Below are 21597 nucleotides of genomic sequence, written 5' to 3' on the forward strand. Positions count from 1 at the left end.
TTAACATGGAACACTTATAAGCAAAGTAAGAGATCATAGCTTTTGAAAAAGCTTCATTTGTTTTGGGCAATTTAAAATGGGCAGAACTCACCTTAAACTAGGAAACAATTAGAATTCTTGATAAGTTACAAATTATTAAGATTATTAAAATGTAATAAAAATTATTAAAAAGTCTTCAAAAGTAGGGACATGTGTCTATTTCTTGAGTTAGTTTTGGTCACCTTTAATAGTTATAAACTGGATTTAAAAGGTCCGCAGTCCAGATAACACTCCGACGCGGAGAAATGAAGAGACAATTACTCAGGCAAAAGCTCAAGTGGGGTTCTTTATTCTGGCTGGTCAGGGTTTAATACGTGTCCATAACAGGACAGAGGCAAAAGACCACATGGTGTTCTACGTTCCTTCTTATATACCATAAGAAGGGGGAGGGGATAGGAAGGGGCAGAACCGACTTCCTTAAGGACAGGACATCCACCAAGGTTGGTGGGGGCGGGGTAGTGATGACTTCCTTTTTCAGATTGTTATTAAAATGTTTCTAAATTAGAAACGATCTAATGTTTTGCAGAAATAATTCTATAAAACTCATGTTGTAGTGTTCTTATGCTTATTGGGTAGGAATGGGGTACTTATAAGGTGTTATGATCTCCTAAAGATAAAGGTTTAGAAAAGAATAAAGAGTTTGTGGGGCCGGTGAGGTGGCGCTAGAGGTAAGGTGTCTGCCTTACAAGTGCTAGCCAAGGAAGGACCATGGTTCGATCCCTGGCGTCCCATATGGTCCCCCCATGCCAGGGGCAATTTCGAGCGCTTAGCCAGGAGTAACCCCTGAGCATGAAACAAGTGTGGCCCAAAACAAAACAAAACAAAACAAAACAAAAAAAAGAGTTTGTGGAAGTTAATTGAAGAGCAGTTTAAAGATTTTTGGAAAAATTAGTTATAGTTAACTTCTGATTGAACAGGCCTCCTTTCCTTCATTGTGGACCTTTGCTTGCTAAGAGACTCGGTTTCTGAGAAGTCTCACCTCAAGAATTTTTCCTAATACAAGACTATTGTGAGCCGTTTATCAGACTGCACAGGCCGAATCGCAGGCCAAAGTGGTACACTGGACTTAACATCCCTCCAACTCCTTCAAAAGACATAAAAAGGACAAGTATAAATACTTTGAATATCTTATATGTATTCACTTAACAGCTATAACCCTTACTGAATATTCTCTTATATAGTGACATGTTCTCCCACTGTTTTTATTTTGTTCTTTTCTTTGTGATCTGTTCAATAAGGAATTTTGGTACAAGAGTCCCTTGGTTTAGAGCTTATGTTAGAACCAAGTTCTGGGAATTGGACTTGTTCCCTCAACCCCCATATGCACCAATAATACCTTGTGGCATTTTCCTCTTTTGCATAGGCACATTAAAAGGGGAAAATATTACACATACAAACAAGTTCTTATCTAATAGAGAAATGGGCACACAAATCTTGTAATGCAGTGGGGCCTTACACCCTGAACATTATCATATGACCTGGCTCAGGCCTCAGAAGAACGGGCATTGTCCATTCACCCCTGAACCAGAGATACCATCTATGAAACAACTGCAGCTGTCTATAACTTCACCTGGAAGCAATCTTCTATCAGGAAAAACCCTATCGATGCCCTGGCATTGACTTACTCTAAAGAGGATTCTCTTAACACTCAGAAGACTTAACAGTAACAACAACCTGCTTTCAGAGCAAAGAGCGTTCCTTTAACACCCAAAGACTTAACAGCAATAACAACCTGTTTTCAGGGCAGGGCTCTCTGCATTGCCCTCTAACTGTGAGCTGAAACAAGAGGACACTCCACATCATCCTGACTTCAATGTAGAATATGCACAGAATCCAGGATCTATTTTTTTTAAGAATTTTTTTTTTTTTGGTTTTTGGGCCACACCCGTTTGACGCTCAGGGGTTACTCCTGGCTATGTGCTCAGAAATCGCCCCTGGCTTGGGGGGACCATATGGGACACCGGGGGATCGAACCGCTGTCCTTCCTTGGCTAGCGCTTGCAAGGCAGACACCTTACCTCCAGCGCCACCTACCCGGCCCCTATTTTTTTAAAGAATTTATTTTTTTTATTTTAAATTAATTATGAGAACAAAGATGCAAAGAAAGAGGACAAGGTAAAGTTACTGTGGAAGGACAATCACCCATAAACAGAATTCTTAGAAGAAATCCCCTTGCTGATACCTTAATTTTGAACTTTCAGCCAAAGAACATTAAGAAAAATAAAATAGGGGCCGGGCGGTGGCGCTAAAGGTAAGGTGCCTGCCTTGCCTGCGCTAGCCTAGGACGGACCATGGTTCGATCCCCCGGTGTCCCATATGGTCCCCCAAGCCAGGAGCGACTTCTGAGTGCATAGCCAGGAGTAACCCCTGAGCGTTACCGGGTGTGGCCCAAAAACAAAAAAAAAAAAAAAAGAAAAAGAAAATAGAACCCATGTACAATTACTTTGTCCCTCAAGTCCCCAGATTGTAGTACATTATAACATTTCTTAGCAGTACACAAAGCAATCTAAGGCCATAAAACTTATGTAACTCCTTAAACATTGAAGGCATAGTATTTTCTTACATTTCCTTGCACATGCATATTAGTTTAAGTTAACCTCAAAAGATTAAGTGGGTTTGTTGTTTTTTAAGGACTAGAGTCAAAGGAGCACCATAAAAACAGTGTTAGAGTGGCAGTTATTGTTTGCATAGGCCCACCAAAATATGAGGGGCATGGAAAAGAAAAGCCTTGGCCTAAATACAAGGAGACCCTACCTCTGAAGTTTCCTGCATAAAACCAACTCTAGGCTCCAGGCAAACTAATTTGTCCAATCCAAGTCATTGTCTGTAGTGCCAATACACTTTTATTTTTCACAGTCTCTGTTGTTGGTATCATGTTTCTGTATTAAAGATCCTGAAATCTGCATATCATAAATTGAAGTCAGGATGGTGTAGAGTATCCTCTAGTTTCACCTCACAATAAAAGAGCAATGCAGAGAGCTCTGTCCTGTAAGCAGGTCGTTGTTGTCAAGTCTTCTTGAGGGAAGTCGCTTCTGAGCAGGTCAATGTCAGAGCAGCGGTAGGGTCTTCCCTGGTAGAGGATTGCTTCCAGATGATGTTATAAATGACCTTGGGGGGCCGGCATGGTGGCGCTAGAGGTAAGGTGTCTGCCTTGCCAGCGCTAGCCTTAGGAAGGACCTCGGTTCTATCCCCCGGTGTTCCATATGGTCCCCCAAGCCAGGAGCGATTTCTGAGTGCAAAGCCAGGAGTAACCCCTGAGCGTCACTGGGTGTGGCCCAAAAACAAAAACAAAAACAAAAAAAAACAAAAAAAAATGACCTTGGATGTATAGCTTCCCTGGTTCAGGGGTGAATGAAGAATGTCCATTCTTCTGAGGCCTGTGCTAGGTCATCATGTCAATGTTCAGGGTATAAGGACCCATTGCACTACAAGATTTATGTGTTCCTATCTCTATTGGATAAGAATTTATTTGTATGTATAGTATTTCCCCATTTTAATGTGCCTATGCAAACAAGGAGCAATGCCACATGGCATTATAGGCCCATATGGGGGCTGCAAGAACAAGTCCAACAATCCTCATGACATGGTTCAAACATAAGCATTAAACTGAGGGACTCTTTCACTAAAAATTTCTTACTGAACAACTTACAAAGAGAAGGAAAGATAAAAAGTGGGGAAAATTATCACTGTATAAGGGAGTATTTAGTATGAGTTATAGCTGTCAAAGAAAATAGACATAAAGTATTCAAAAGCCATACGTGTTCATTTTATGTCTTTTGAAATAGTTGGGGGTTGTTAAATCCAGGGCACCACTTTGGTCTGTGATTAGGACTGTTCAGTACTGAAGTTAAAAAGGGTAAATGGGAGTACTGATGCTTGGGGGTGAGAGAGTTAAGGAGTAAAAATGAGCTTTACAGGGGTGTGCAAAAGGCAGAATACAAGATGGACATTTTGCATAAACAAAACATAACTTAAGGATAGGGAATACTATTAATATATACTGTGCATGTAGACTGGTAAGAAATTGACAGAAACTGCCTTAGTGAAAATGAGCAGCTCTCAGCACCCCCCAAGTTTGGACCCACCTTTTCTGGCCACTTGGGCTGGTTCCCAGGGAAGGCCTGGAGGCCGGGGGCAGGAGAGGGGACAGCTGGGGGCCTACCAAGGCTCCCAGCACTCCCAAGCTAGGGAGAAGGCCTTCGACCTGGGGTCTCCCCAGACCCCATGCCCGCTAGAGCTAGCCTCCAGATCAAAAAAGGCAGAATCCAGGATCTTTTACCACAGAAACCTGACACCAACAACAGGGATTGTGTGAAATTTCTTTTTACTGGAATCACAGAGAATGACTCAGGGGTTAGACAACCTAGTATGCCTGGAGCCCAGAGCTGGTCTTATGCCAGAAAACTTCAGGGGTAAGGTCTCTTGTATTTAGACCAAGGCTTTTCCTTTTCATTTCCCCCATATTTTGCTGGGCCTATGCAAACAACAACAATTGCCACTCTAACACCATTTTTACTGTATTTCTTTAACTCTTGTCCTTTAAAAAAAATAAAAAGAGGGCCCGGAGAGATAGCACAGCGGCGTTTGCCTTGCAAACAGCCGATCCAGGACCAAAGGTGGTTGGTTCGAATCCCGGTGTCCCATATGGTCCCCCGTGCCTGCCAGGAGCTATTTCTGAGCAGACAGCCAGGAGTAACCCCTGAGCATTGCCAGGTGTGGCCCAAAAACCAAAAAAAAAAAAAAAAAAAAAAAAAAAAAGATAAATAAATAAAAAATAAAAAGAAGAAGAGCTTACTAAACCTTCAGCTAGGGCTTTAATGAGTTCATCGGTGATTCAATCATTTTCAAAAATATACTTGCTACTGAACTTATTTCTATTTCTTTTCTCTTTCATCTCTAGTTTTTCTTTTAATTTTTTAATAATGTTGCCTTTGTTCTTCCTGAAACAAATGTACTATGATCAATTGTGTCAACTATATGATGTATTTTCTTTATAAAAAAAAGAAAAAAAAAAAGGCAAAAAGGTCGGATGCAGAATCCTTTGTCAGCCTACCAGCAGCTCCCAAAACCCAGAGTCCCAAAAGACCCTGAGCACAACTATTTATTAGGCTTCCAACAGTGCCCCCACCTGGAAGGGCGTAGGTGGGACAACAGGCAGAGATAAGGATTTTATAGAGAAATATTATAAAGGCTTCCATATGCCTTGCAAGCAGCCGATCCAGGACCAAAGGTGGTTGGTTCGAATCCCGGTGTCCCATATGGTCCCCCGTGCCTGCCAGGAGCTATTTCTGAGCAGACAGCCAGGAGTAACCCCTGAGCACCGCCGGGTGTGACCCAAAAAAAAAAAAAAAGGCTTCCATATATAACAAGGCAGAACCCTTCCTGTTCAGCTGAAAAAGAGGAACTAGGTGGGTCCAAATGTTCCACCAGATTAGGACCCCCCGACACAAAGTTGAATCAGCAATAAGTTGAAACTTCCACTTTAAGCAGGATGTGATTTTTGATGTGATTTCTGTTCAAGTGGATGAAATGCTGGCATCACTGTATAAGCCAATGAAATGCTTGAGTTGTTGAAGCCTGTAAATCTATATAAAGTGCTTGAAGGTTTAACTTGGGGTCCTTGTCAAGACTCCCTTGGTTATGAGGCCAGAGCCATCGCACAAGCGGTAAGGCGTCTGCCTTTCCTGCGTTAGCCTAGGATAGACTGAAGTTTGATCCCCCGGCATCCCATATGGTCCCCCAAGCCAGGAGTAATTTCTGAGCGCATAGCCAGGAATAATAACCCCTAAGCATCACTGGATGTGGCTCAAAAACAAAAACAAAAAAGAAAAGACTCCCTTGGTTGGATAAGACTTAGACCGTGGCTAGTTGAATAAACTCCCTTTTGCATCTTGCATTATTAGAGGTGGTCTCTGACTCTCAGAACCGACTCAGGTGGTCAGCTTGGACCTCTCATTTGGGAACTAATAAGGTTAAGGACTAATAAGGACTAATAAGATTGACTCTCCCTTGGCCTAGGTCTGGCCAGCCCTGGTTTAAGGAGATAGGGTTAAAAGACCTGCAGGCAGTGAATCTGGAGGCCTAGCTGAAAGGGGTCAGGAATGGTTTCTTCAAAACTGAGAGGCCTGCGGGCCAGAGAGGTAGCATGGAGGTATGGCATTTGCCTTGCATGCGGAAAGACGGTGGCTCAAATTCCGGCAACCTATATGGTCCCCCGAGCCTGCCAGGAGCGATTTCTGAGCACAGAGCCAGGAGTAACCCCTGAGCACTGCTGGGTGTGACCCAAAAACAAAAACAAAAAACTAAAACAAAAACAAAAATAACTGAGAGGCCTAAATAAAGGGGTGCAGCTTCTATTCTGCATTGTCAGGTGTGGTGTTTTATTCTGACTGTCAGAAATTGGTCTCTCAAGGCAGAGAACAGAGAGCGAGCCCTGGCAAGTCAACCAGCAGACACCATCTTTAAAGCAAACAGAATTTTGCTGGGGCTGGAGCCATAGCACAGCTGTAGAGTGATTGCCTTACATGCGGCCGACCATGGATGGATTCTGGTTAGATTCCTGGCATTCCATATGGTCCCCAGTGCCTGCCAGGAGCTATCTCTGAGCACAGAACCAGGAGTAACCTCTGAGAGCAGCAGGGTGTGACCCAAAACCCAAAAAAAGGAAGGAAGGAAGAGAAAGGAAGGAAGGAGGAAGAAGGAAGGAGAAGGAAGGAAGGAAGGAGAAGGAAGGAAGGAAGGAAGGAAGGAAGGAAGGAAGGAAGGAAGGAAAGGAAGGAAGAAAAGGAAGGAAGGAAGGAAGAAGGAAGGAAGGAAGGAAGAAAAGGAAGGAAGGAAGAAGAAAAGAAAGGAAGGAGAAAGGAAGGAAGGAAAGGACGGAAGGAAGGGAAGGAAGAAGGAAGGAAAGGAAGGAAGAAAGGAAGGAAAGAAAGAAAGAAAGAAAGAAAGAAAGAAAGAAAGAAAGAAAGAAAGAAAGAAAGAAAGAAAGAAAGAAAGAAAGAAAGAAAGAAAGAAAGAAAGAGAAAGAAAGAAAGAAAGAAAGAAAACGAAAGAAAATTAAAAAGGGGCCGGGAAGGTGGCGCTAGAGGTAAGGTGTCTGCCTTACAAGCGCTAGCCAAGGAACGACCGCGGTTCGATCCCCCCGGCGTCCCATATGGTCCCCCCAAGCCAGGGGCAATTTCTGAGCACATAGCCAGGAGTAACCCCTGAGCGTCAAACGGGTGTGGCCCAAAAACCAAAAAAAAAAAAAAAAAAAGAAAATTAAAAAAATAAAGCAAGCAGACATCAGTGAGTTCTGAGGCCAAGAGTGTGGGTCCCATAGCCGGTGTGTGAACCTCACAACACGGCAAACCCGGTGTGTCTGCCGCCCAGCCTGTCATCATGAAGCGGAAAAATTAAGAGGCAGAACTGACCTCTGAGAGAACCATTCTAGGAGCAGGGCCAAGATGTAGTAAATCATATAGTGGGGCCAAAACAGAGCAAGGAAGCAAGTCTGAGCGGGAGCAGGGTCACAGAAGCAATTAGTGAATGACTATGTGGAACTTAAACCAAATTACATTTCATTGCTGAACTTGAGACAAATGGTATTCACTGCGGATTGGATACGTTAACGAGCATGTTAGCACAATTGTGCATGTTCAATGGGAAAATTGCCTCCTTAAAGGCAATGTAGCCAGTAACTAGCATATAAAAAGCTCTTTGTGGGCCAGCGCAATAATAGCACAGTGGTAGGGCGTTTGCCATGCACGTGGCTGGCCTGTGATGAAGCCATGTTCGATCCCTGGCATCCCATATGATCCCCCAAGCCTGCCAGGGGAAATTTCTGAGTGAGTCAGGAGTAACCTCTGAGCTCTGCTAGGTGTGGCCCAAAAACCTAAAATAAATAAATAAATAAATAAATAAATAAATAAATAAATAAATAAATAAATAAATAAATAAATAAATAAAATCTCTTCGTGAGCTACTCTTTTTGGGAGATAACTAATTTAGTCTGTGTGGAAAAATAAACTAGGGTTAGGGGCAGAGGACGGAGTGATCACACAGATGGGAGGATGTTTGCCTTGCACACACCAACCCAGGCCTGATTCCTGGCATCCCTGAAGGTCCCCTGAGGCAGCCAGGAAGAGGAATTCCTTTTTGGTTTGTTTGTTTGTTTTGGGGGGCACACCCGGTGACACTCAGGGGTTACTCCCAGCTATGCATTCAGAAATCGCTCCTGGCTTGGGGGACCATATGAGACACCAGGGGATCGAACTGCGGTCCTTCCTAGGCTAGTGCTTGCAAGGCCCCTCCCTTTTTTGTTTTGTTTTGATTTTTGGTTTTGGGGCTACATCCAGCGGCACTCAGGGGTTACTTCTGACTCTGCACTCAAAAATTACTACTGGCAGGTTTGGAGGAACAACGGGGATGCCAGAGATCGAACCTGGGTCAGCTGCATGCAAGGCAAGCACTCTACCCACTATGCTATCACTCAGACCCCAAGGAAGAGTAATTGCTGAGCACAGAGCCACAAGTAAACCCTGAGCGCCACCGGGTGTGGCCCCAAAATCCAGAAAAGCAAAAAAGGAGGTAGGGTCCCGGTGCTGAACTGTCTGTTGGCCGGATATCTGTATCAACACAACGGCAACAGGGAATGGGATTCTAAGCCAACAAAGACATGCAGAAACGCCAGGGAACCTTCAAAGGTGATGGGAACTTCCAGGTATGCCTGGCTCCACGTCCGAACTGTCTGCCCTGCCCACTCTCATGCACGGACCCACTCTGGGTTCTCTCCTGCTCCTGCGCCCTTAGAGCCTCGTTGCCATCCTGGGTGCCAGCCTGTTGGCTAGTTGATCTTCGAGGAGCATTTCAGCTCATTATGTAGGGATGCCACATTCGGCTCTCAGGGTGACAGACAGCAAGCAGAGACAGGGGACATGAAGACACTTCACTTCATAGATAGGAACAGCAGCTGTTTTGTTCTTGGTGCAGGGCTCTGTGCTCAGCCACGTGTCCAGCCATTTTATTTGTATTTATTTGGGCTGCACCCAGAGATTCTGGGGGAGGGGGCTCCCAATGGTGCTTGGGACTCAAACCCAGACCGCCTGCAAAGTTTGTTCAGCTGTCTCTACACCATTGTTTCTTTGGTTTTGGGTTTTTTTTTTTTTTGGGGGGGGGACGCAGAGATGAGGGACCACACTTGGCTGTGCTTAGGGTTACTCCTGGCTCTGTGCTCAGACTTCACTGCTGGTGGGATTCAGGGTACCATCTGAGGTGCCCAGGATTGAGGGAGCTTTGCCTCCTACCCCGTGGTGCTGTGCTCAGGAGGCCGTGCTTGGGAGACCTCAGGCAGTGCGGGGAGAGCCCTGGAGTAGCCTCCAATGCCAGGAAATCAGGTTGGGGTGAGCTCACTCTCCTCCTCCCTTCACCTGGCCATGATCTCAGAGCACAGCTGGCTCCCAGGGCTCATGGAGGCGTCCCACGTCCCACGGGCCTATTTTTCTTCTGCAATCTGCACCCCAGGCACAGGCAAGTGTGGTCACTGCCAGGACAGACAAGCCTGTCTGGAAACTCTTCCCAGCTGGAGATGCCTCAAGGCCTCAGAGGCACCATGGCCAAGACTCGGGGCTCCCAGGGGCCGGAGGGAGAGATAGCACAGCTGTAGGGCGTTTGCCTTGCACGCAGCTGATCCAGGACAGATGGTGGTTCGAATCCTGGCATCCCATATGATCCCCTGGGCCTGCCAGGAGCAATTTCTGAGCGCAGAGCCAAGTGTAACCCCTGAGCACTGGCGGGTGTGGCCCCAAAACAAATAAACAAAACAAAAAGAGTTGGGGCCCCTGGAATCCGGGTTCTGGGGTTCCAGAGGCCACTGAGTCCACCTTGCTCAGGAGGAGGCTTGTGCAGGTTGACTCAGGAGAGGGACCCAAGTGCTCTCTCGGTGGCACTGCTGCAGGGGTGCTGTTGCAAGACCTGCCTGCACCCCCAGCCCAGCACCCTGCACAAAGGGCTGCGGAGGGCACATCGGGGGATGCCCAGATAGAGGCGGGGGTCCGGGGCAAAAAACCCCAACGTCCTGGAAGCCCGTTACATCCTGCTCCACGCCAACGGTTGGGGCCAGAGATGGCGAGCCCATTGCTCCGGGACCCCCCCAAAAACTCCAGCGGCTGGGTCAGCTCCTACCCGCGAAGGACAAGCCTCACTCTGAGCAAGGCCGCCCGGCGCATGCGCGCGTCGCAGCGAGGTGGGCTCTGTCCGGGCTGGGAGCGGGAGCCGCAGCAGCGGGCTCCGATTGGTTCTCGTGAGGCTGGAGGCGTGGCCCGAGCTCTCGAGACGGACTCTGATAGGTTCCCTTGAGTTGTGGAGGCGGGACAGGAGCGCTAGAGCACGGGCTCTGATAGGTCTCCTTGAGCTGTGAAGGTGGGGCCCGCGCGCTCGAGCTCGGACTCCGATAGGTTATCTTGCGCTGTGGAGGCGGGGCGTGAGCCCTGAACACGGATTCTGATAGGTTTCCTGGAGTTGTGGAGGCGTGGCCCGCGCGTTCGAGACGGATTTTGAAAGGCTCCCGTGAGTCGTGTGGGCGGGGCCTACGCGCGGCGCTTCCTCCGCTTCGGCTTCCGCGTAGAAGCCCCGGGAGCTGGAAGTCGAGCGCGAGCCCCGAACCCGCAGGAGCCGGAGACGGAGCCGGAGCCGGGTTCGGCTGAGGGTCGGAGCCCGGCTAAGGCGACGGGCGCGAGGTGAGCGAGATCCCGGCGGGCGATCCCGGGCGGCATCCCCGGGCCCTGCAGCCCGGTCGTCGGGGCTCGGTCCCGCCCATCAGCGCGGTCCCGGCCGGCCCGGGGCCCCTGCGCCCGGACACCCTCCAGCCCGGCTCGCCGCCCGGGTTCCGTCCCTCCGGCTCCCGAGCGCCGGGCCACCTACCTTCCTGGGAACCCCCGTCGCCTCCGCAGATGGACCGGAGCGAAGGCAGCGCCAACGCCGGGCAGCCCGGCCCCGCCGAGCGGTCGCACCGGAGCAGCGTGTCGTCCGTGGGGGCCCGAGGTGGGTCCTTGCACGCACACACAGGTGGATCCGTACACAAACACACGGGTCCTTACACACACACACACACGCAGAGATAAGTCCTTGCACACACACAGGTGGTTCCGCACACCCACAGATGGGTCCTTACACACACACACACAGATGGATCCTTGCACGCACACACAGGTGGATCCGTACACAAACACACGGGTCCTTACACACACACACACACACACACACACACGCAGAGATAAGTCCTTGCACACACACAGGTGGTTCCGCACACCCACAGATGGGTCCTTACACACACACACACAGATGGATCCTTGCACGCACACACAGGTGGATCCGTACACAAACACACGGGTCCTTACACACACACACCACACACACACACACACACACACAGGTGGTTCCGCACACACGATCCTTACACACATACAGAGATGGGTCTTTGCACACACAGATGGGTCCTTACACACACACACATAAAGATGGGTCTTTGCACACACAGATGGGTCCTTACACACACACACACATACAGAGATGGGTCTTTACACACACAGTCCTTACACACAGAGGTGGGTCCTTGCACACACACACACACACACACACACACACATATCTGGGCGCTGGCCCCGTTTCCCCGCTTTCCGGAGCGATAAGCTCTGGGTTGACACATAGAAGGAAGGATTGTGGGAGGGACTGGCGCTGTCCCTGGGCTGAGGATCCTCCGGACACCCCCTCACTCACACTCAGCCACCAACGTCGCAGGGAGCCTCAGGGACCGATGAACCACTCTCTGGGCCCTTTGTCCCGCTTACCGAACTAAGCAGCAGCCGGGGTATCATTATGTTCATTTTATAGGGTGGAAATTGGGCGCTGGGAGGGTTCAGTGCGGTCCAAAAACCTCTGTTGTTGCACTCTGAGAAGTGGGTGCAGTCGTCAGGCCCCCAGGACTTCAGGATCTCTCAGTCAAAGAGCACCAGCTGTGTCCTAGGAGGGGCTGTGCAAGGCTGGTGCTTAGATTCTAACCGTGGGGGCCTGGGTTCTGTCCCCCGGCAGCACAGTACTCAGAGGACTGCTGAGAGTGGCCCCCAGGCACTGCAGGGAAGCAGCACCCCCAGACTGCACGGGTGGGGTGTCCGCTACACCCAGGATAAAGCACCTGCTTTGGGGGTGCTCGCGAGCATCTTTCCCCTTCCATGATGGATCCACTCCCTGGGCCCCTCACCTGCTTCCTGCTTCCCTCATTGGGCTGGAACCTTCTGGAGAGACTCCCCAGTGGTCCCCAGTGGTCCCCAGTGGTCCCAAGGGTGCCTGCCATTTGGGGCAGTGATTGAATCCACTGCTTATCTCTGGGTCTCCCTTTGGCTCTGGATTCCCAAGGGGTGCTGGATTGGGGGTTGGGGTGCTGTTTTGCTTGGTTTTGTAGCTTGAATGGTTAAGAAAGCTGAACCCTAGGATTGACTTTAGCTGGGGAGAGGGTGGGTGGCCTTAGGCAGGGATGGAAAGGTCTTTTCCTGTATCAGAGGTCGATTTTCCCAAGGTTCAGGCTGGGTCCCCCCCACACCACCACAGCCTGTCATACCAACCACTTGGAGCAGGTGCTATCTGTGGAATGTTCTTGGCTCCAAAGGAGCTCTAAAGGTGGGGCTGCCAGGGAGTATTGCTGGGAGTGGGTGGCTAGCCTAGTGGAATCCGGAGGTGGGAGTCTGGAATCCAGACAAAGCCAGAGGTTACGGGTTTCTGGGAGGTTAATGGCGCGCACTGCTGGTGCGTCCTTTGCGGGTGCTGGGGTACGGGCCTTGCCGCTGACCCTGCCTGACTTCTGTCGCAGCTGCAGACCTGCTGGTGTACCTGGCGGATGACTCGGCGGTGCCACTGGCCGTGGAGAGCCTGGCGTCCCTCACTGCCCACGAGCTGCACCGTGCTGTCCGAGAGGTCCTGCAGCTCCCCGACATCGCCTTGGAGGCCTTCGCACTCTGGCTGGTCTCCCCGCTGCTGGGTGAGGCTGGGGGTGTGTGCACCCTGCCACCGCGGGTCACGGCAGGGGGGACCCGTGGGTGGTTGGGGGCTGTCCAGCCCATGCTCTGCCACTGGAACCCAGAGCTCTGAGTCCCCTCTTCCCACTTGTTGCGGCCTGAGGAAGGGCACCAAGTCTGTGCCCCAGCCTGAGTGGGTCCAGGGAGGTGGGAAGGTTTGGGGTGGGGCCGGTCTGGCCTCCAGAACTGTTTCTGCTGGTGGCGGGAGGGAGGAGGCATAGCTCACCCCCCTCAAGCCCTCTGGGGCCAGACTCCCCAGGTGGTTTCCTGAGGTTCTTTCCTTGAGGGATCCGGCAGGAAGCAGGTGGTGGGCAGAAAGTGGGGGAGTTCAGCGGGACACACTGACCTTGCATGTGTGAGGCCTTGGTTTTGCCCCAGTACTGTCCCCCCCAAAATACCAAAACACCCAACATGGTGCTGGGGAGATAGAATGGGGCAGTGCTGGTCTTGTAGCATGCATGCGGCTTGTCTCCCCATTATTGCAAATCGTCCCTTGAGCACTACCAAAGTGACCCCTGAACAGATCCAGGCTTGGCCCTGGGCACTGCGGGGGTGGTTCACCCTAACCCCAACACACACACACACACACACACACACACACACACACACACGAAAAACAAGTATGAAACAGGACATTCTCCCCTGTGACCTGGCCCTGGGCCAGGGGGTGTGGCTGCAGGGGGGGCACACAGCTGCGTGCCCCCCACCCATGTGGCCCAGCTGCTCCTGCCCCACCCTCTTCCTGCCTCTCCCCCCCCCTTCAGCTGTTTCTGCTCTGCCTGTGGCTGCCAGCTGGGGTGCCCTGGGCTGCCCCAGCACTGTCTGCTCCGCCCACTCCTGCTCCCCCTCCTGACCCCATTCCCGCCCCCTCGGGACCATGAATGGCTGCTCTGTGGCTGCCACCCCAGGGCGCCACCCTGTCGGGTCCAGCACCCACTTTGTTCCCAGGCCAGATTCCACTGAGGCTTTGACTTGGGCCCCTGAGAACCTGCTCCCCAGACTGACCTCAGAGCGGGGGCAGGGGGCCAGGCAGGGGCTCCGTGGCTCTGCCTCTTGGGCTGAATGTCCTGTGCCTTGGCTCTGTCCCTGTCACTGCTGGGGGTGGGGGGGGTCACCTACTCCGCTCACCCTCGTGTGTCGCGCCATCTGCTGGGCGGTGTCAGAATTGCGGGAAGCGGGGAACCGAGCCTTGCAGGCAGGGGCTGCATTTGTGCCTGTAAAGTGGAGGGAGTCCTTAGCTCCTGTGTCTTGTGCAGTGCAGGTACCGGGTGCTGAGGGCAACAGGTCAGGGGGTCCTAGGTGGGTCCTTTTCCCCCTGCTGCACCCCTGGGCAGTGTCATCCACTGTCTGGGTCAGGAGGGCTGATCCGGACTTAGCTCTGCCCATCATGGGCGGACCTTGGCATCCAGGGCCATTCCAGGCTGGTGGTCACATAGGGGTCCCCTGAGAGGGCAGCCGTGGTAAGGCCGTTGCTGGATGCAGGGAAGGAAGGTGACCCCCGAATATACTTGACCCAGCGTGAGAGTTAGGGACCCCGGTACATAGGTCTGAGGCACCTGGGTGCTGGATGCAGACACCCTGGGTTCTGGGACTGTGGGGGAGGCTGACCCGAAGACACCTGGGGGCTGTGGTGCTGGGACGGGGCTGTGTCTGCCACTGCTGACACCCCAAGGCCATGGGGCTCAAGCTTGTGGGGAGCAAGTCAGCTGCAGCTTCAGGGGGAAAGCTGGGTAGGGCCCCTCAGGCTGCCCCTGCCCCACACTTGCTGTGACTTGGCAGCCTCTTCCTGTGCCTACTGTCCGGGGTGGGAAGTCTGGTGCTTGGGGGCTATTCTGTGGGCTACAGCCCCCCTCACCCCACAGAGGTGCAGCTGAAGCCCCGGCACCAACCCTACAAGCTGGGCCGCCAGTGGCCAGAGCTCCTGCTTCGGTTCACAGATGCCCCAGACGATGAGGTGGCCATGGGTGAGTGGGGAACCCCAAACCTGCCATGGGAGAGTGGGGGCCCCCTCCCCTGGCCTCTGCATCCTTGGAGCTGCCCTGGGGCATCCCTGGAACACCATCACCCAGAGGAGGGGCTCCGAGGGTGGTGACTCATCTAGTCCCACCGGGCAACCCCCTCTCTGCTGTCTGTATAGTGACCCCCCACTTGTAACCCCCACAGATGAGCCTTCCCTGCAGTTCAGGAGAAACGTGTTCTTCTCCAAGCGGCGGGAGCTGCAGGTAGGCAGCACCCCAATACTGTCACGTACCCCCTAACTACACCCCACACCAGCCCCCAAACTCCCTGTACCTCATACCAGCCTCCTGTCCTGGGTCCCCAAAAGTCCCCACATCCCACGCCAGCCCCCTGGTCCCTCACGAGCACTGCTCCTGCCCACAGGTCCAGGACCCTGAGGTGCTTCGGCTGCTGTACGAGGAAGCCAAGGCCAATGTGCTGGGGGCTCGGTACCCCTGTGACCCCGAAGACTGTGAGGCACTGGGCGCCCTGGTGTGTCGCCTGCAGCTTGGGCCCTACCAGCCAGGCCAGCCCGAGGCCGGCGCTCTGAGGTGAGGCCCTGGAACCCAAAGCGGTGCCTTCCCTCACCCTTCTGAGCCGCTTGGTGCAGCCCAGGCCCATGGGGGCTTGTTCTGGGCACAGTGGGGACCAACCACGTGGTCTCTGAAGCTTGGGGGGACCCTCACCTCCCCCCACGCTACATCTGTCCAAAGGATTGTTTGTTCCTGGAAACGGGTCAGTGGTTGTTGACCTCAGTCAAAGCCACCGAAAGATGCTTAGAGAGATTCATGGGGAAGTGCCGGCAGCCCAGCCCCTTCCCGGACCGAGGGCCCCAGCCTCCTCCATGGGGGCAGCCAGAGCAGAGACTGGGGCCTCTGCCAGCGGCTGACCCTGTGGCCAAATGAGAAGCACCCTGAGGGCTCCACAGCCGACTCCCTTCCCCCACATCCCTCTTGCGTGGAGGCTGACCCCCCCCTCTTGGAGTTTCTTCTCGGACAGATGTCCTGCAGACTTTTTCCCATTGGGGGTTGTTGGGAATCACCCCAGAGGATCTCGGTACTCCGTGGCCCCGACAGGCAGTGGGGGCACTGGGAGGCTCCTGCCCTCCCCTGTGAGGTTGGCCCGAGTCCCCCTTTGCCAGGCCCCTGTGCCCCCGCAGGGAGAAGCTGGACTCCTTCCTCCCCGCCCACCTCTGCAGGCGCAGTCACGGACTCTTCGCTGCCCTCCGGGGCCGCGGGGCCAAGGCTGTGCCGGGCGAGCAGGGGCTGCTGGCTGCCTATCGCCAGGTGAAGGACGTGGCAGATGGCGGGCCCGAAGCACCCCTGAGCACCCACCACCGTGCCTACCTGCTTAAGTGCCACGAACTGCCCTTCTATGGGTGAGCGGCCCAGGGAGCCCTGCCCAGTGGGTGACTGTGTGGGTGGCTGGTTCCGGGTACCTTGGGAACCCCTTGGCAGCCCCTCTCCTCTGGGGGTTAAGATTGACCCCTACCCCCACCCCAGGTGCGCCTTCTTCCATGGCGAGGTGGACAAGCCGGCCCAGGGCTTTCTGCAGCGCGGCGGGCGCAGGCCCGTGTCGGTGGGCATCAGCCTGGATGGCGTGCATGTCATCGACAGCCGGGAGAAGGTGCGGCCTGACTCCCCAGGGTGCTCCTCTGCCTGTCAAGGTCCCCCAACTCCCTCAGACTCCTGGGTTGTCCCCACAGTCAGCTCAGCTGGACAGGGCTGGCCCTACAGAGCTCACTGTGCCTGAGAAGGGCTCTGCGGGTGACCGGACGAGCCTGTGGGTTTTCCCGAAAGCTCCGTAATGGGGTCCTCCTGCTGCGTCCTGCTACACCCCAGCCTTGGCAGCTGTCCCTGGCCATCTGTCCAGGCTCCCAGTCCTCTCCGAGGGCGGCGTTTCCATTCCTCTGCTGCATTTGGGGTGACGCCTGCTTTCAGAGGTGCCCCTCCTCACTCTTTTCCTGTTTTTAATCTGTTTGGGGGCCACGCCTGGCCCACTCAAGCGGGGCACAGGGCACCCCATGTGGTTCTGAGGTGGAGCAGGGATTTTGCCCCCCCTCCAAGGCGAGCATCATCCCCATTGTACAATCTCGCAGCCCCCCACTTGTCTCACATGACCTCCAGCTCTTGGGGCTTGGCCTTTGGGGCCCCATCAGCTGAGCCACAGTGCGGCTTCTCAGGCCGGTATGTCCCCGGGTGTTGCATTAAATAATTAACGATGGGGCTGGATGGCGGTGGATTTCTCTCCGTGCCATCCCAGTCCACGTGGCTCTGCAACCTCCATGCAGTCGGCGAGTCCCAGGCCCAGGTGAAATCACTCACTCACAGTCAGGCGTCAGGAAGCAACAACTTTATTCAAGCCCTAGCCACCACCTGTGTGTGGCCTATTTCCTAACCTTTCAAGCACAGCCATTTTTAGCTAGCCCTGCATCTTATCTTCTGTTAGCCATCTTCCCTTTGGGTTCCATGCTGGTCAAAGACCAGAACACAGAAACCCAGAAGCCAGAGCGCACAGCAGCGCAGAAAGGGCAAAGAGCCAAAAGGGCAAAAAGCCAAAAGGGCCGAATTCCCTTGGTTCAAGCCTTATCTAACATTTCCAAGACCCCTCCCAGAAATGGGAGGGTCTCGCAGGTAAGGTTACACCTACTATCCGGTTCCCAAGACCCCTCCCAGAAATGGGTGGGTTTCAGGTCGCTACACGTAAATCCAGGGTGGAGTAACACCCGGGGACAGGGTTCCCTCTGTCCTGGAGGCGTCCCCCTCCCAGCTCAGGTTCCCATGTCCCCCTCAGCACGTGCTGCTGGGCCTGGGCTTCCAGGAGCTGTCCTGGGACCACACGTCCCCCGAGGAGGAGGAGGCTGCTCTGTGGCTGGAGTTCGATGGCGACAGCGAGGGCACCCCGGTCAACAAGCTGCTCAAGATCTACTCCAAGCAGGTGGGGAGCATCTATTCTTGATCCCTGCCCCCCCCCCCCTCGCCCTGATGCCTTCCGCTTCCCTGTCCCGTCATTCCCTGGTGTTGTACTACAGACCCCTGGTGATGCCCCGGGATCCCTGTGCTGGAGGTCAAGCCAGGGTCATCCATGTGTGAGGCTGGTGTCTGACCTGGGGTTTCTTTTTTCTTTTTTTTTCTTTTTTTTTTTTTGGTTTTTGGGCCACACCCGGTGACTCTTGGGTTACTCCTGGCTATGCGCTCAGAAGTCGCTCCTGGCTTGGGGGACCATATGGGACACCGGGGGATTGAACGGCGGTCCGTCCAAGGCTAGCGCAGGCAAGGCAGGCACCTTACCTTTAGCGCCACCGCCCGGCTCCTCTTTTTTCTTAAATGACGGTCAGTGTTCCTCAAATACCAGCAGTGGGGCCGGAACAGTGGCATAAGCAGTAAGGTGTTCGCCTTGCACGCACTAATCTAGGACGGACCACGGTTTGATCCCCCAAGTCCCATATGGTCTCCCAAGCCATAGCGGTTTCTGAGCACATAGCCAAGAGTAACCCCTGTCAATGGGTGTGCCCCCACCCCCAAAAATACCTATCGGTGTTCAGGGCTTGATCCTGGCTCTGCTCAGGGGCCCCTGTGAGGTGCCAGAAATCCAAGTATGGTTGGCCACATGCAAGGCAGGTGCCTTACTCCTGTGCTGTGTCTTTGGCCCCTTTACTATGCCGATTTTGGGTCTCTGCAGAGTATTGCCTATTCATCACATGTATGTGGGGCTGGTGCCGTGGGTCCAACCCAGAGCCCCGTATACACTGACCCGAGCTTTCCCTTTATGAGCTGCATCCCTGGCCCCGAGTCCCTTTGTTACACGCCACATGGAAAAATGAAGTGACTGGCCCGCAGATGATTGTCACCACCTCTTATGGACCCGGAGTATTGGAAGGAGCCCCGAACCCTTGCTCCCAGCCTGGGCTGTTCAATCCTGTGCTAGCTGATGTTAGTGGGGTCTTACATGCCTCAGCAGGTGCGGAGCCTTCCAGGTCTGCCTGACATTTGATTGTGGTCTTTGGGCCACACTCAGGTGCTTAGAGGGTCCTTCCAGCTCCGGGCTCCCTCCTGGCAGTGCTTGAGGGATCGTGCAGTGCTGGGATTGAACTGGGGCTGCTGCTTGCAGTGCTGAGCTCTGCCCTCAGCCAACTCTAGACCTAGGGGCCGGAGAGATAGCACAGCGGTCAGGCGTTTAACTTACAGGCAGCCAACCCAGGACGGACAGTGGTTCGAATCCCGACATCCCATATGGTACCCAGAGCCTTCCAGGAGCGATTTCTGAGTGCAGAGCCAAGGGTAACCCCTGAGTGCCACCAGATGTGACTCAAAAACAAAAAGACATTCAGGGAGGGTTTTTTTGTTTTCTTTTTTTTGGGCCACACCTGGTGACGCTCAGGGATTACTCCCTGAGCTCAGAAATCACTCCTGGCTTGAGGGACCATATGGGACACTGGGGGATCAAACCTCGGTCCATCCTAGGCTAGCACGGGCAAGGCAGATGCCTTACCGCTTGTGCCACTGCTCCGGCCCATATTCAGGGAGTTTTAAGGGGGTTTTGCCTGGTTGGTTTTGGGGGTCACACAGCCTGTAGCTCTGCTGGCAGGGCTGAGAGAACCAGGTGCTGAACCAGCGTCTCCCCCACTGCCAGGCCTACAGCCTCACACCAGCTCCTCTCTCCCCTCAGGCAGAGCTGATGAGCAGCCTCATTGAGTACTGCATCGACCTGAACCAGGCCAGCGAGCCCGCCGCCCCCATGGGAGACGGGTCGGACCCCGCCCCCCAGCGCCCCCGGCTGCGGAGACAGGGCAGTGTGGTCAGCAATCGCGTCCAGCACCTGGCCACCATCGACTACGTGGAGGACGGTGAGTGCCCCCTGCCAGCCACAGTGCAAGTGGGGGTGTGCCCATGTGTGTCCGTGTTTGCACACACGTGTGGGCACCAAAGGAGGCCCAGAAAGCATGTCTGCCCTCGCAGGTGTGCTGGTTTGGGGGGGGGGGTGCTGGGGACCATCGCCCCTTTTGAGCTCTGATCCAGCGGCCCCTAAGGCTTGGCAATTCCTGCCCTCCCCAGCCAAGTTGGAGTTTCTTGCAACCCAGCTGGCCCCCTTCCCACACCCCTACATGCCCCCATGTGGAGAGGGTGCCCGGTCTGGGCCCTCATGCCTGCGTGTCCTTCAGGGGAGCAGCTGAAGCGGGTGAAGCCGAAACGCACCACATCCTTCTTCAGCAGACAGTTCTCGCTGGGCCAGGGCAGCTACAGCGTGGTGCAGCCAGCCGAAGGCACCGAGCAGGGCTGAGGGCCGGGATGCCACATCTACGGTGCCCCCAACACCTCTGCTGACCCCAAACACCACCGTGTCTCCCCGCACACCTACAACACCAGGCAGAGCTAACAGCCTAGAACCCCACATGCTGGGATCACACTGACCTTGAAGCACAGAAGTGATTCTGGGCCTGGCTTCTGCAGGGCTGAACAGCGGATGGGAAGGGGTCCCTGGCCTCCAGAGTCCCTGCTGTATGGGGCCCCCAACTCAGGGATGTCCCTTTCCCTCTTCTGTGCTCTTGTCCCCTGCTCTGGCCAGATGCCTGACAACAGGCCTGAGCCCTTCAGGGCTGCTGTTCTCTGGCCCTGTCCTGGTGGCCTTGCCAGAGAAGACCCCCACTTCCCCCTGGCCCACTATGGTTGCTGCTGGCCGGTCTGGCACCTGGTCCTGCAGGCAGCCGATAGCAGCAGAAATGCCATTTCACAGCCTCTAGTGCCATCAGAGCAAGATGTAGCCCCTGGCACATGCCAGACTGGGGGACCTCCTCGCCACGTCCCTCCTTCCCACCAGGGCTTCTTTTCACCCTCTTGGGTTCCCTGACACCTGGATGGCTCAGGAGATGTGACCAGCACTGAGCCGGCCCAGGGCTACTCAGCTCCTGTGCTGGCCACTGGGTGCCAGGGCAGGGCAGGTCAGCCCAGTCTTCAGGCTCCTCCCTCAGGATTCTGGAACTTATACAGGAGGGAGGGCCATGTTTGTCCACCCTGGCGGGCCGGGGAGGAAATAGCAGACTCAACTCCACGTGTTGACCACACTCCTGCGCCTCCAAGCCCATGCTTTATCCCCCACCACTGCCCCCCAACCCCAACTCAGCTAGGCACGGCCCTGTCTGCAGACTGGGGGGAGGGCTCCACTGTAGGTCATTATCAGGAGGTGTTCCCTCTCCAGACACCCCACAGAGGACACTGGCATGTGTTTGCGTTCGAGTGTGTGGTTCTGTATGTACTCACATGCAGTTATGTGTTATGTGTGTATGCAGATGCTTATGTGGTTACATGTGCTCAGATGTACACGGCTATATGTTCATGTTATGTATGCTCTTTATATTCACTTATGTGCCATCGTGTGTGTGTGTGTGTGTGTGTGTGTGTGTGTGTGTGCACTCCCGCTGTATGCGGTTGTTTCTGTATCTCCCCGCCCCATGTCAGCCTCCTTGGTGCTTTCACTCTGGACAAGTGTTCTGGCGCCTTTGTACTCATTCACTCTTG

At 53.8% G+C, this 21597-nt stretch overlaps 1 protein-coding gene across 1 annotated transcript; it reads left to right on the forward strand.

Annotated features, from left to right (window-relative positions):
- Positions 1–10955: 10955 nt before the first annotated feature.
- FRMD8 (FERM domain containing 8) lies at positions 10956–20526 on the forward strand. The gene is made up of 10 exons (XM_049780127.1): positions 10956–11057; positions 12880–13047; positions 14947–15048; positions 15248–15306; positions 15467–15633; positions 16242–16460; positions 16585–16708; positions 17876–18019; positions 19751–19928; positions 20244–20526. The coding sequence occupies exons 1-10, from the start codon at positions 10967–10969 to the stop codon at positions 20360–20362; spliced, it is 1371 nt and encodes a 456-aa protein (XP_049636084.1). The 5' UTR covers positions 10956–10966; the 3' UTR covers positions 20363–20526.
- The last annotated feature ends 1071 nt before the right edge of the window (positions 20527–21597 follow it).

Source organism: Suncus etruscus, chromosome 9 (genome assembly GCF_024139225.1).
Source record: "Suncus etruscus isolate mSunEtr1 chromosome 9, mSunEtr1.pri.cur, whole genome shotgun sequence".
In the NCBI taxonomy this organism is placed as follows: domain Eukaryota; kingdom Metazoa; phylum Chordata; class Mammalia; order Eulipotyphla; family Soricidae; genus Suncus; species Suncus etruscus.

Coding starts and splice junctions, on each gene's coding strand:
- FRMD8 (XM_049780127.1), top strand. CDS start 10,967: ATGGACCGGAGCGAAGGCAGCGCCAACGCCGGGCAGCCCGGCCCCGCC. Junction 15,049..15,247: donor AGACGATGAGGTGGCCATGG/GTGAGTGGGGAA, acceptor TAACCCCCACAG/ATGAGCCTTCCCTGCAGTTC. Junction 16,461..16,584: donor CACGAACTGCCCTTCTATGG/GTGAGCGGCCCA, acceptor CCCCCACCCCAG/GTGCGCCTTCTTCCATGGCG.